At 40.3% G+C, this 13,904-nt stretch overlaps 1 protein-coding gene across 5 annotated transcripts in view; it reads left to right on the forward strand.

The window, feature by feature from the left end:
- Positions 1 to 13,904, forward strand: part of ANKRD44 (ankyrin repeat domain 44) — a 311,092-nt gene that overhangs the window by 185,726 nt on the left and 111,462 nt on the right. For all 5 annotated transcript variants that reach the window (XM_070388779.1, XM_070388790.1, XM_070388784.1 and 2 more), the window contains exons 5-8: positions 5,531 to 5,731; positions 6,064 to 6,151; positions 8,909 to 9,051; positions 10,093 to 10,305. In XM_070388779.1, the coding sequence (XP_070244880.1) occupies positions 5,531 to 5,731; positions 6,064 to 6,151; positions 8,909 to 9,051; positions 10,093 to 10,305 (645 nt within the window). The remainder of the gene's footprint in view (positions 1 to 5,530; positions 5,732 to 6,063; positions 6,152 to 8,908; positions 9,052 to 10,092; positions 10,306 to 13,904) is intronic.

Raw genomic sequence — 13,904 nt, forward strand, 5'->3', positions numbered from 1 at the left:
TGAGCTGTGAAAGTGAGTGTTGGTACAAAAGTCAGTCAGTTCAGTTGCCCAGTCATGTTCGACTCTTTGCAACCCCATCATCTGCAGCTAGCCAGGCTTTCCTATCCATCACCACCTCCCAGAGCTTGCACAAACTCATGTCCATCCAGTTGGTGATGCCATCCAGCCATCTCATCCTCTGTTGTCCCCTTCTCCTCCTCTGTCGTCCCCTTCTCCTCCTGCCTTTAATCTTTCCCAGCATCAGGGTCTTTTCCAATGAGTCAGTTCTTCGCATCAGGTGCCCAAAGTATTGGAGCTTCAGCTTCAGTACTTCCAATGAATATTCGGGACTGATTTCCTTGAGCATTGACTGGTTGGATCTCCTTTGCAGTCCAGAGGACTCTCAAGAGTCTTTTCCAACACCACAGTTCAAAAGTATCAATTATTCGATGCTCAGCTTTCTTTATAGTCCAACTCTCACATCCATACAAGACTACAGGAAAAACTATAGCTTTGACTAGACGGACCTTTGTCGGCAAAGTAATGTCTCTGCTTTTTAATACGCTGTCTTGGTTGGTCATAGCTTTTCTTTCAAGGAGCAAGCATCTTTTAATTTCACGGCTGCAGTCACCATCTGCAGTGATTTTGGAGCTCAAGAAAATAAAGTCTGCTTTGTTTCCATTATTTCCCCATCTATTTGTCATGAAGTGATGGGACTGGATGCCATGATCTTAGTTTTTTGAATGTTGTGCTTGAAGCCAGCTTTTTCACTCCTCTTTCAATTTCACCAAGAGGCTCTTTAGTTCCTCTTCATTTTCTGCCATAAGGGTGGTGTCATCTGCATATCTGAGGTTATTGATATTTCTCCAGCAATCTTGATTCCAGCTTGTGGTTCATCCAGCCCAGCATTTCTCATGATGTACTCTGCATATAACTTAAATAAGCAGGGTGACGATATACAGCCTTGACATAATCTTTTTCCTATTTGGAATCTGTTGTTCCACGTCCGGTTCTAAGTGTTGCTTCTAGACCTGCATACAGATTTCTCAGGAGGCAGGTAAGGTGGTCTGGTATTCCCATCTCTTGAAAAATTTTCCACAGTTTGTTGTGATCCACACAGTCAAAGGCTTTGGCATAGTCAATAAAACAGAAGTAGATGAGCTGAAATGCTCCTGCTTTTTCTGTGACCCAACAGATGTTCACATTTTGATCTCTGGTTCCTCTGCCATTTCTAAAACCAGCTTGAACATCTGGAAGTTCACGGTTCACATACTATTGAAGCCTAGCTTGGAGAATTTTGAGCATTACTTTGCTAGGGTGTGAGATGAGTGCAATTGTGCAGTGGTTTAAGCATTCTTTGGCATTGCCTTTCTTTGGGGTTGGAATGAAAACTGACCTTTTCCAGTCCTGTGGCCACTGCTGAGTTTTCCAAATTTGCTGGCATATTGAGTGCAGCCCTTTTGCAGCATCATCTTTTGGAATTCCATCACCTCCACTAGCTTTGTTTGTAGTGATGCTTCCTAAGGCCCACTTGACTTCACATTCCAGGATGTCTGGCTCTAGGTGAGTGATCACACCATTGTGATTATTTGGGTCATGAAGATCTATTTTGTATAGTTCTTCTGTATATTCTTGCCACCTCTTTTTAATATCTTCTGCTTCTGTTAGGTCCATACCATTTCTGTCCTTTATTGTGCCCATCTTTTAATGAAATGTTTCCTTGGTATCTCTAAATTTCTTGAAGAGATCTCTAGTCTTTCCCATTCTATTGTTTTCCTCTATTTCTTTGCACCAATCACTGAGAAAGGCTTTCTTATCTCTCCTTGCTATTCTTTGGAATTCTGCATTCAGATGAGTATTTCTTTCCTTTTCTCCTTTGCCTTTAGCTTCTCTTCTTTTCAGAACTATTTGTAAGGCTTCCTCAGATGACCATTTTGCCTTTTTGCATTTCTTTTTTTGGGGGGATGGTCTTGATCACTTATTCTTGGGGATAGTCTTGATCAAGGTAAAATGAGCACTCACGTGAAAATTACCTAAAGTTCACATGAAACGAAATATATTAGAGTCAACCCAATTCTTTTTTTTTTTTCCCCTCTCTGTCTGATCAATGAACTTGAACCTTTTCCTTTTATAAATTTTTAGGTATAACCCAGTTGTTGGTCAGGGCACCTAGCCTTCTAAACAGATACGACTGACTAGAAACTACATACCACACCTTGTACAAAGTCTAATATTCTCCAAAAGATTCCACAGAATTCCTGGAGATACAAGTTTTGGTTGTCTGGGTCCACAAGCCTGCGCCTGATGCTTTCATTGGGGTTCTTCTCTTCCCTCTCGGCCGGTTTACTCTGTTTCCACACAGATGTACACCTCTGCCCAAGGTTGCAGGCCCATGTCCTCTCTTCAATCTGTCCTCATCTCTACTTTCCTGCCAAGCTCTCAATGCTTCTCACTCTATTATGCAGAGCGATGTAAGTGTGTTTGGCCCCACAAAAGGTTCCCCACAAAACTCACTATAGACCCACCACTGCATAGCAGGGGCTGAATTCAGAGACCTGTGAATGTTGACATAGGACCTGCCCTCCTTTACAAGACTATTTGGACTTAGCACAGTATTTTTTTGTACTAGTAGACAATAAAATTTGATTTTAAGCAGATTTGATTGTACTTTGTGACAGTTCAAACAGGGAGCTAGGCCAGGTGGTCTGCAAACCTTTTCAGTAAAGGGGGAGATTGTTGTTGTTTAGTCACTAAGTCATGTCTGACTCTTTGCAACCACATGGACTGTAGCCCACCAGACTCCTCTGTCCATGGGATTTCCTAGGCAAGAATAATTCCTTCTTGGAAATAATGCCATTTCCTTCTACAGGGGTTCTTCCCTACGCAGGGATCCAAACCACATCTCCTGCATTGCAGGTAGATTCTTTACTGCTGAGCCACCAGGGAAGCCCACAAGTAGAGACAGTAAATATTTTTAGGCTTTGATGGCTGCATGTAGTTTTGTCGTGAATACTCAATTCTGCTATTACAGTTTAAAGCAAATAGATAATATGTAAGCAAATAAATGAGGCTGTGTTTTAGTAAAACTTTATTTACAAAACTAAACCAAGACATATCTGTGATTAAAATATTTTTAGCAGTATTGTTTACTTAAGAATACAGTTTTTCCTCTCCTAAACTATAAAAGCACTTATGTAAAAACTATAACTGGCATGTATATTTTCTTTGCTTAAACTATTGCTGTGTATACAATGCAAATCATTCTTAAATATTCATTTAAAAGTAGGGCCTCTCTTAGGGAATATCTCAGTCACCTAGTCAGAGTTACTCTAAAAGCAATCACATCGTGTTACCTTTAAAAAACAAGTTTCTCATGAATTGGCCTTATAGTATAAATTTGTAAAATGTCTATCCTGAATTTACATAATATTTAATGCAAAGCAGGAATCGATACAAGATTAGTAAAATAATATACATGGCAAAGGTATTAAAGTGACAGTATGTATTGTTATTTTGCTGTGTGAAAAGAATATTAGTATTGCTTTGAAATGGTTATCTCCAGCACTTTTTGGCCATGTATCTGCAAAACTTTCAGCATGTGTCCTCAGAGTATGCATCTCATTTATTTATAAATTATATGTAAGAACTATTATCTTAGCTAATATTTCAAGGCAGTGTACTTAGGGAGAGGCTTTTCATTTGTCATAGTCTTAAATAACCATATAGATAATAGACTTCTGATGATTTCTCTGTTTGGGCCAAGCTCTTGTCAGATCTGATTAAATTTGTCATTACTTTTACCTTGTAATGTGGGTAATAGAAAACTTTTACTCGGAGTAGAGGTGTCAACTCTGTGACTTTCACATGATTTATGATTGCATTGGTTATTGTCATCTTTAATCTGTGGATTCCTTGCATAAATCTTAAACATCTTTGGGTGTTTTAGTTTAAGGAACAGATTACAATCTGTATATGGACTTGGTAGGTTATCACTGTGTCTTTTTAAAAAAATTTTATTTATAGTATTTATTTGGTTATACCAGGTCTTAATTGTGGCATGTGGGATCTTTAGCTACAACATGTAGAATCTTTAGTTGCAGCACGTGAGATCTAGCTCCCTGACCAGAGATTGAACCCAAGCCCCCTGCATTGGGAGTGCAGTCCTTGCCACTGGACCAGCAAGAAGTCCTATCACTGTGCATTTCAGTGTACTCAAAGAAGGCTGAGCACTGAAGAACTGATGCTTTCAAACTGTGGTGCTGGAGAAGGCTCTTGAGAATCCCTTGGACAACCAGGAGATCAAACCAGTCCATCCTAAAGGAAATCAACCCTGAATATTCATTGGAAGGACTAATGCTGAATGTGAAGCTCCAATACTTTGGCTTCCTGATGTGAAGAGCCGACTCATTGGAAAAGACCCTGATGCTGGGAAGGACTGAGGGCAGGAAGAGAAGGGGTGACAGAGGATGAGATGGTTCAGTGGCATCATCAACTCAATGGACACGAGTTTGAGCAAACTCTGGGAGATAGTGAAAGACAGGGAAGTCTGGTGTGCTGCAGTCCATGGGTTTGCAAAGAAATCAGACACATCTGAGGGACTGAACAACAACAAGACATCTAGCTGGAAGTTAAATACCAGTTAAAATGCTTTCCTTTTAAAGAAATAAAATTTAAATAAATGTTCCAATATTTTCTTTGCATATCACAATTGTACATCTACATACTGCACAATTTGAGATGAGAATTGATAAAAATACTATTTTTCTCTTATTTAATTCTTCACACTTATATTGTGATCTAGCTTTTCTTTTATTGTTTACTCACCTAGTTTTTAGGGTCTGTGTGTGTATGTGTTTGTATATGTGTGTGCTTGGTCATGTCCAACTCTTTGTGTCCCCATGGACTGTAGCCTGCCAGGCTCCTCGGTCCATGTGATTTTTCAGGCAAGAATATTAGAGTGGGTTGCCATTTTCTTCTCCAGGGGATTTTTTAGCGTAGAGCCTGATTAATGTTTCCTTCAGTCTTCCATAGTTGTAGTAGTGTTTTTCACATAGTAAGTGAGTATTAATAATACATGTACAGGGACTTTCCTGGTTAAGACTGCAGTCCTAATAACGGTGGGCATGAGTTTGATCCCTGGTCAGATACCACATTCTGCATCACATGGCCCAAATAAATAAATATATAATAAAAATACATGTGAATGCTTATAAAAAATGCATGTACTCATTTCACACTAAAATAGGCTCAAGGAATATTTAATAGTCATTACTTTATTTTTAGTCATGGTCTCTTTGGCCTAAGGAAAGCTTATGCTTTGAACGGAAACCTTTGGAAGTTTTATTGGGTTTGGAGTTGTGCTGGCACTCTTGGCCTAAAAGAAAAGAGGTAGAATCACTCTCTCTCTGTGCCACTCTCTCTGTCTTCATCCCATATGACCTTGGTTGTCTACATTGAGCTAGCCTGTGAGGGTCTAGTAAAGCATCTTATACCCAGTAAGGATTGACTGAACATTTGTCCATGACCTCTGTAAACTCTGCTTTTATTTTAGGAAGCAGTACAAGTATTGATTAAGCACTCAGCTGATGTCAATGCAAGGGACAAGAACTGGCAGACCCCCCTCCACGTGGCAGCAGCCAATAAGGCTGTTAAGTGTGCAGAAGTCATCATTCCCCTGCTGAGCAGCGTCAATGTCTCTGACCGAGGGGGTCGCACAGCCTTGCACCATGCTGCTCTGAATGGCCATGTGGAGGTGAGTGTCCTCATCACTGGAATAAGAATCTTCCCCACAGACTCTCTTAGCCCCACATGGAACCTAAATTTCATCACTGAGGCCTTAGAAACCTTAGGTAGTTGCCTATTTTTAAATTTAGAGCCACAGTAAATTGAAAAAGTAGACAACACCTCAGTTTTTCCCTCTGACACACATGCCACAGGTTAGCTGAGGTATCTTCCTACTTTGAACTTCAGATCGCTGACCTGCCTTTAGATTGGATGTTAAGTTGGGCCAGATCACCTGCTGAGGGTGAGGACCGCTCACCATTACAGAGTATACATTTGATTTCTTTCTTGGTTATCTTTCAGATGGTCAATTTACTGTTGGCTAAAGGGGCAAACATCAATGCGTTTGACAAGAAGGATCGACGTGCTCTGCACTGGGCAGCTTATATGGGTAAGGATTCCATGAATGGAGAGCAAAGTGCAGATCATCTGAACTGATGAAGCTTCAAGTTTCTCACTGACCATGTAGATTTTCTCTTGGGTGAGCCTGACTTCTTGTCAAGCTTGGGATCCAATTGAATTAAGATTCAGTCCCTTTTACTGGCATGCATAGAGCACTCTAGTTGGGCAGTAGCTTCGTCAGGGATTTATTTATCCTACAAAGAGCAGGAGAGATGAATCATGGCATGGACTTCATTGAATGTATTTCAATCTGGGTTGGAAAGCTGCACAAATTGTGCTTATGTTAACTTTTTATGGCAGCAAAATAAAGTCTTTAAAAAGAAGGAGGACTGGCTAGCAAAGCAAGGATGTAAATTTCATTTGTCTTTTTATTTATAAATACTCCTGAAAGAAACAAAAAGGAAGGAAGGAAGGACAGCATCCTGGCTGGCATGTAGAGGTGACTGGAGTCACTGTGCGTGATTCTGTTACTCCACCGCCAACAGAGCTGGGGCTTGCTCCTTGTTTCTGCCGGCTCAGGTGCAGAAGACAAAGGCGGATGTTCTGTTTCTGTGCTTTTCTCATCACGTTTGTTGACACTAGTACCCCGACAAGTGAGAGCCCTCCTAGAGTTTATTTTCAGTGTGGACTTGTGGGAAATGTAGAACTAAGATCCTTCCTTTGTGTTTCTGATTGGAGAACATCCTGCAATTAGGAAAGCAGACAGAATTCTACCAGCTCCAAGTTATAAACATTCTGACTGCCCATCACAACACAGGAGATTGTGTGGTAAATTATGGATGATCTACACAGTAGGACACTATGGAGTAACTACAGCAATGATGTCGGTATTTTTTTTTTTTTTAACATAGATTCTGTGACTATGTTAAGTGAAAACAGATCATATAATAGTACAGTTTAAATAATACAACCTCATTTTTGTAAAAAAGATCTCTAAAATAAATACAATCTTGAAAAAGCAGTCTGGGATGTATTAAACACTGAAATATTAAACTGAATATCTCAAGGAAATGGATGATTTTGGTTTCCTTTTAACACCTTTTTGCTTTTTCTTAATCCTTTTAAACAAGCCTACAGACCTTTTATTATCATAAAAAACAATAATGGTAATTGTAGGGAGAAAAAGAATGGATTGGGGCAGAGCTGAAATAAATTATGTGAGTATAGATGAGTCTGAGTGAATTTTGGGGCTTAAAAAACAGAACCTTGAGATTTTGCAAGCATTACCATTTTTTACAAGGTGAAATGGACTTTTGAATTAACTGAAACAAGTTAGATGCCTGCATGGTCCTTGCCAGACTGGAGCCAGTGATCTTTTCCCAGATGATGTTTAGGCAGAGCATACATTAAGCTAGTGTGACATTATACTCAAAGAACGTGGCCTTTTGCATTTGTTCTTGGCTGATACATAGCTTAAAGTGTTCATCACTCAGTTGTGTCCGACTCTTTGTGACCCTGTGGACTGTAGCCTGCCAGGCTCCTCTGTCCATGGGATTCTCCAGGCAGGAGTACTGGAGTGGGTTGCCATTTCCTTCTCCGATATATACTTAAAACATGTATAAAATTGCTAAAAGAAGTTAAGTTATATTTTTGTGTGTCATAAGGATGCAAGTAGGGAAACATATAGAGATGACTGTCCTTGTGAACTAAAGGTCAAAACCAGGACAAAGAGCTTAAGATAGCATCACCACTAGCCAAGACCAGTCTCTCTGTCCCTCTCTGTCTGTCTCCCTGTCTCTGTCTTTCTCTCTCTGTCTCTCTAGGCTCTGAAGCCAGTACGCATCTTCTACCCTTCAGTTATCAACAGTGTTTAGAGCAATGATCTTAAAGCATGGAACAATCTTTAGTCAGGAAATAAAGGTCAGATACATTTATCATTGTATGTGTAGCAAAATAGACAACAAAGAAAAATAGTCTTGAAAATATGCCAGCAAGAGTTGAAACTAGTTTTCCATTTAGTCAGTAATTCATGAGAACACTTTGAAGTTGAACCATATAAAGGTGCCATTTTTGTGGGTTCAAAAAAGGGTGAAACAGTAGCAGTTTCATGGGATTTAACATATGGAGTTGTTCTGATTAATTGACTTTTTTTTCCTTTAGTTTTTCCAGACCAAATTGTCATTGTTAGACTTTTCATTGAAGAATGGCAATTGGTTTCAAAAGCATTGCCTTCATTTTAACACAATTTTTTTAGTGTCTGGTTCTAACATATTTTTAGGACTTTGTCATTATCCGTAAATAAGCGTGGATCTCCTTAAAGAGAAGGCTCACATATGAATCATATTCTTTCTTCCCACAGGATTTACATGATACCTGACAGGCTGGCTATTTGCCATGAACCACCTTTTACACTGGAGAAGGCAATAGCACCCCACTCCCGCACTCTTGCCTGGAGAATCCCATGGACGGAGCAGCCTGGTGGGCCGCAGTCCATGGGGTTGCTAAGAGTCAGACAAGACTCAGCGACTTCACTTTCACTTTCATGCATTGGAGAAGGAAATGGCAACCCACTCCAGTGTTCTTGCCTGGAGAATCCCAGGGACAGGGGAGCCTCGTGCGCTGCCGTCTATGTGGTCGCACAGAGTCAGACACGTCTGAAGCGACTTAGCAGCAGCAGCAGCAGCTTTTACACATAGCTTAGGAAAATGCTGGTGGCAATGAAAGAGGATGGTGATAACTCAGGTGGAATGAATTGTCAAATTGTCCTAGGAAGGTTAACCATGTTTTCTGCTGCTTTGTTTGTAAGGCCACCTGGACGTCGTGGCGTTGCTTGTTAACCATGGTGCAGAAGTGACATGTAAGGACAAGAAGGGCTATACGCCCCTGCACGCCGCAGCCTCCAACGGACAGATCAATGTTGTCAAGCATCTTCTGAATCTGGGGGTGGAGGTGAGCTATGATTCAGGCATCGTCCCACGGTACATTTGTGGGTTTTCTGTTGTTCTGAAATCCTGTTTGCCTTTTAATTCAAGAGGGGGAAAACCCCTCATTTCTTAGCATCCTGTTTTTTTTAGTTTACATGGGCAACTGATGAAGGGCAATCGGGGCATATGCTAAGTAGTAGAAAACGAGAAACAGACCAACTTTCTATATCAACATAGAGAAATATTTAAGCATATATGATATATGATAAATATTGACCAGTCATTTTTAAAAGACTGGCTAGGGTTCCTCATCCCACCTTTAGAACCTTCTAAATTGAAGCTTCCAAGCAGAAATGAATGAATAAATGGCAGGGACAAACACGCTGAGTTGGAGAAGTTGACTTGACCCTAATCTCCTCGGGTAGCAGGGCAGGAGCAGTGGCGAGGTTGTCCTGGAGGAAAGGAAAACTAAGTTGTCGTACTGAGATGGTGATGGTGAGACACAGGAGTCATGGCTGTCTGGGGAAAGCAGGAGAGAGGTAGGGGTTAAATACACGGCCCAAACACCAGAACTTGGCCTTGAGAGGGGTCAGACAGCAGAGCCAAACCTGAGGGTTCTGAGTTCAGGCCCCACGGCAGCTCTCTGAGCAGCCCCCAACCTTCCCTCTTCTGTTCACCATTGAGTTTCAAGCTCTTTTCTTTTCTTTTTTTTTAATTTTATTTTATTTTTAAACTTTACAATATTGTATTAGTTTTGCCAAATATCGAAATGAATCCGCCACAGGTATACGGCATTTTGAGACAGGTTTGCATTTCATTTTACCCTTTACCTAGCTGAGAAATATCTTCCCACAAGTTAAAGCCTGGTCATTCTCATGTTTTGCTGATCTTTATCTCCAGGCTAAAGCCTTCCCGGGATGACCACCCTGGGGCAAGAGTAAGCTCTGAATAATCACGCTGACAGAAGGATATTTCCTTTCTCCAGCACAGCTAGTAGGCTTTTGGTGGGAAATGGGAGTATATTGGCTCCAGTGATTTTCATCACCCATATTGGGCTCATTTGCAGATCGATGAAATCAACGTGTATGGAAACACAGCTCTCCACTTGGCCTGCTACAATGGGCAGGATGCTGTAGTCAACGAGCTGACCGACTACGGTGCTAATGTGAACCAGCCCAACAACAGCGGGTTCACCCCGTTGCATTTTGCTGCTGCCTCCACACACGGTGCTCTGTGTCTTGAACTATTAGTAAACAACGGGGCGGATGTTAACATCCAGGTAGGACTCTCTCAGTCTTCTTCCTTCAGTGTTAAATACCTTTGTATTGAGCCTCTGAGCAAAAGCACCTGCTGTCAATTACAAGGAGTAAATTATAACTGCGAGCATCCTGACTCTCACAGCCTTATCCTGTCCTGGCACACGGTGGAAACTTATGCAGCAGTGGTGGTGCCAGTGCCGTGGTGCCACGGCACTGACTCTAGTTATGTGACCTTTGTTGCTTAGTGAATTTACCAGAGTAAACACTGGGTCTCAGGCATGTTGACTTGGCCCAGATTCTAATACTGAAGTGAATGTTGAGCTGATAGAGCAGAGCTGCTGAGAATGAAAAGGAAGCCTAACCTAATGATATCAGTTATGTTCCCAACCCATGTGACCCTCCAAGAAGTTTCACAAATGCCTTTCTGGAGTACACTCCAGATAGTAGCTGCCATTATGTGATACTAATCTGATTTTAATGGTAATTCCTTTACTCAGCAAACTGACTGATGACTACCTAGTGTCCTCTGTTTGATACTGGGTGTATACTCCAAGGTGCCCTTAAGGAATTTACAGTATGGCAAGGAGATAATGTACTCAGATAATCATGAGGCAAGACAGAATGCCATGAGTGACGTGAGGGATTAATAAAATGCTGCAAACCATAAGAAGGAAGTGTTGACTTGCTTTTTGCTTGGACATTACAACTGGAGATTGCTGTTGAGCTGAAGATTGATATCAGTTGAGATGAAGAGAGATAGAGTTTGAGGGAGGATGTTCCATATGGAAAGAATGGCATTAGCAAAGGGTTTGAGAGGTGTCAGTAGGTAAACTTTAGATAACTGTTAGTTCACTCACTCTAACAGATAACCAAGAGGAACATCTGTAGGCAGCCTTCATGATCCAGGTTATATCACTTGGATGCATTCAGATTGTAGCAGAGTATCCTGACTTATCCCAAGTGACCTTGTTCTCATCCTCAGCTCTCCTTCTCCCAAACACACAGGAATTCTAAATCAAAGACCCAGTGTATTCTGTCTCTGCTTTTGAAAAATTGTAATTTCCAAGATTTAATTTCAAGAATATTGGATCATTTTATTTTAATGACCTTCTCTATTCACTATTAAAATCCTTTTATGTTTTTTCATTTAATTTATAATAGTGGGGAAATATGAGACAAATTTTCAGAATAGTAGTTTATTGTGATTGAGCAGACTGCAAATCATATGAAAGAAAGGAGTTAGGAACAAGCCAAAATGTGACCTGACCAAGAATGAGCACTTATCTACTGGCCAAGGAGTTTGGGTTTCTATAGGCTATGGAAGCCACTAGTCATTGCGGAGGTCACATGATCAGAACTGAAGCTTAGGAACAGTAATCTGGCCACAGAACACTAGAGACAGAAAACATAAAATGAAAAATGTGTATATATATATATGTTTATATGACTACATATAGATTTTAAACTTTTATATAACAGAACAACAACAAAAAAGAAGCAAAAACCTTAACATAAAGTTAAAAGGGGAACAACTCAGAAATTTTTCTGCAATATACATGATAAGAAAGGTTTAACATATTTAATATATAAGAACTCATAAAAATCAAAAAGAAAACATCTGACAATCTGCTAGAAAATATGGACAAAGGCAGATCACGAAAGAGAGGATACAGTATCCATTAAATTTATGAAAAAATGTTCAGTATCACCAGTCACCAGAGAAATGCAAACTAATACTTTTATAATCAGTTCAGTTCAGTTCAGTCACTCAGTCGTGTCCGACTCTTTGTGACCCCATGAATCGCAGCACTCCAGGCCTCCCTGTCTATCACCAACTCCCGGAGTTCACTCAGACTCAGGTCCATCGAGTCAGTGATGCCATCCAGCCATCTCATCCTCTGGCATCCCCTTCTCCTCCTGCCCCCAATCCCTCCCAGCATCAGGGTCTTTTCCAATGAGTCAACTCTTCGCATGAGGTGGCCGAAGTATTGGAGTCTCAGCTTTAGCATCAGTCCTTCCAAAGAATACCCAGGACTGATCTCCTTTCGAATGGACTGGTTGGATCTCCTTGCAGTCCAAGGGACTCTCAAGAGTCTTCTCCAACACCACAGTTCAAAAGCATCAATTCTTCAGTGCTCAGCTTTCTTCACAGTCCAACTTTCACATTCATACATGACCACTGGAAAAACCATAGCCTTGACTTGATGGACCTTTGTTGGCAAAGTAATGTCTCTGCTTTTTAATATGCTATCTAGGTTGGTCATAACTTTTATAATACTAGTACATTAATATTTGCCTTTAAAATTGGCAGTGTAATCAATGAAATATTAAAATGTAAGATCATTAAGTAAGTATGATCAGTTTTTGAATTTCAGAAAGTGTGCATCTATGTATGTGCATAGGAAGAGAGTAATATCTGAAATACATATCAATATCCTAGCAACAGTTATCACTCCAAAATTATGATTTGGGTTTTTTAGTTCCTTTTCAATATAATTGTTTTAATCATATTGTGATGCAATGAGCATGTGTTATTTTCATATCCAAAAGAATAAAAAGCTATTTTCATTTAAAAAAAAAAATTCAGATATAGTGGACCTGGGGAGGTGACAAGTAGAGGATAACTGGAAGTCAATAGAACAGGCCTAGATAAAAGGATAAGAGGTAATAAGGACAGGGAATGGGCACAGTCAACAAAGGGAGAGGATTTGCAGAGAGGAAATCAATGGGATTTGGTTGGACGGGAGATGGAAGAGAATTGAAATCTGGCTAAGGAGAGGTAGGTAGTACAGCATAATGATTCAGTGTCCAGTTCTGGGGCGAGACTGCCTAGAATCTCACCCTGGTCTTGACTTTTAGTAAATATATAGTCATAAACAACTTCTCTGTGCATCTCAGTTTATCTGTAAAATTAGGGAAACAATAGTATCTTCTAAATGGAACCGTTGTGAGGATTAAAGTTATCTCACATAAATTACTTGGAACAATGCTGGCCATATAGGAAGTACTCCATAAATGTTTTTTAAATTTATTTATTTTTAACTGGAGGATAATTGCTTTACAATATTGTATTGGTTTCTGCCATATATCAACATGAATCAGCCACAGGTATACATATATCCCCTCCCTCTCATAAATGATTATTGTTATTAAGAAGGATGTCAGGAGAAAGAGGAGGCGTAGGAGGTAAAACTAGTGAGTTTAGTTCTTGAGAAGCTGATATTGAGCCTTTGATACAGCCAGTACAAGAAAACCAATAGTGGAGAGCAGTGGAGAACAGAAGAACATGCATAGGTTGCCTCATTCATGCAGAGGTGATTGATAGTGGAAACCGGGAGAAAATGCTGAGATCATCTAGGGAGAGAGTACCTCATAGCACGAGTAGAGAAGGGGATGCAGGTCTCTAGTAACTCTTTATTCTCAGGATCAGCTCTTTACTCTCAGGATCAGCAGGAGGAGGAAGAACTAAAGAAAGAGATGAAAAGAGAGAGAAGATAGGAGAAGGAAACAGGAGAAGTAGTGTCTTTGTGAAGCTAGAATGCAGATGGAAATGAAAAAGTAAACTAGATGAAAAGAATTTCAGAGTTCTAGATCTTGTAAAGGGGCTCCATCCAAGGTC

This window comes from Bos mutus, chromosome 2, assembly GCF_027580195.1.
Source record: "Bos mutus isolate GX-2022 chromosome 2, NWIPB_WYAK_1.1, whole genome shotgun sequence".
Taxonomy (NCBI): domain Eukaryota; kingdom Metazoa; phylum Chordata; class Mammalia; order Artiodactyla; family Bovidae; genus Bos; species Bos mutus.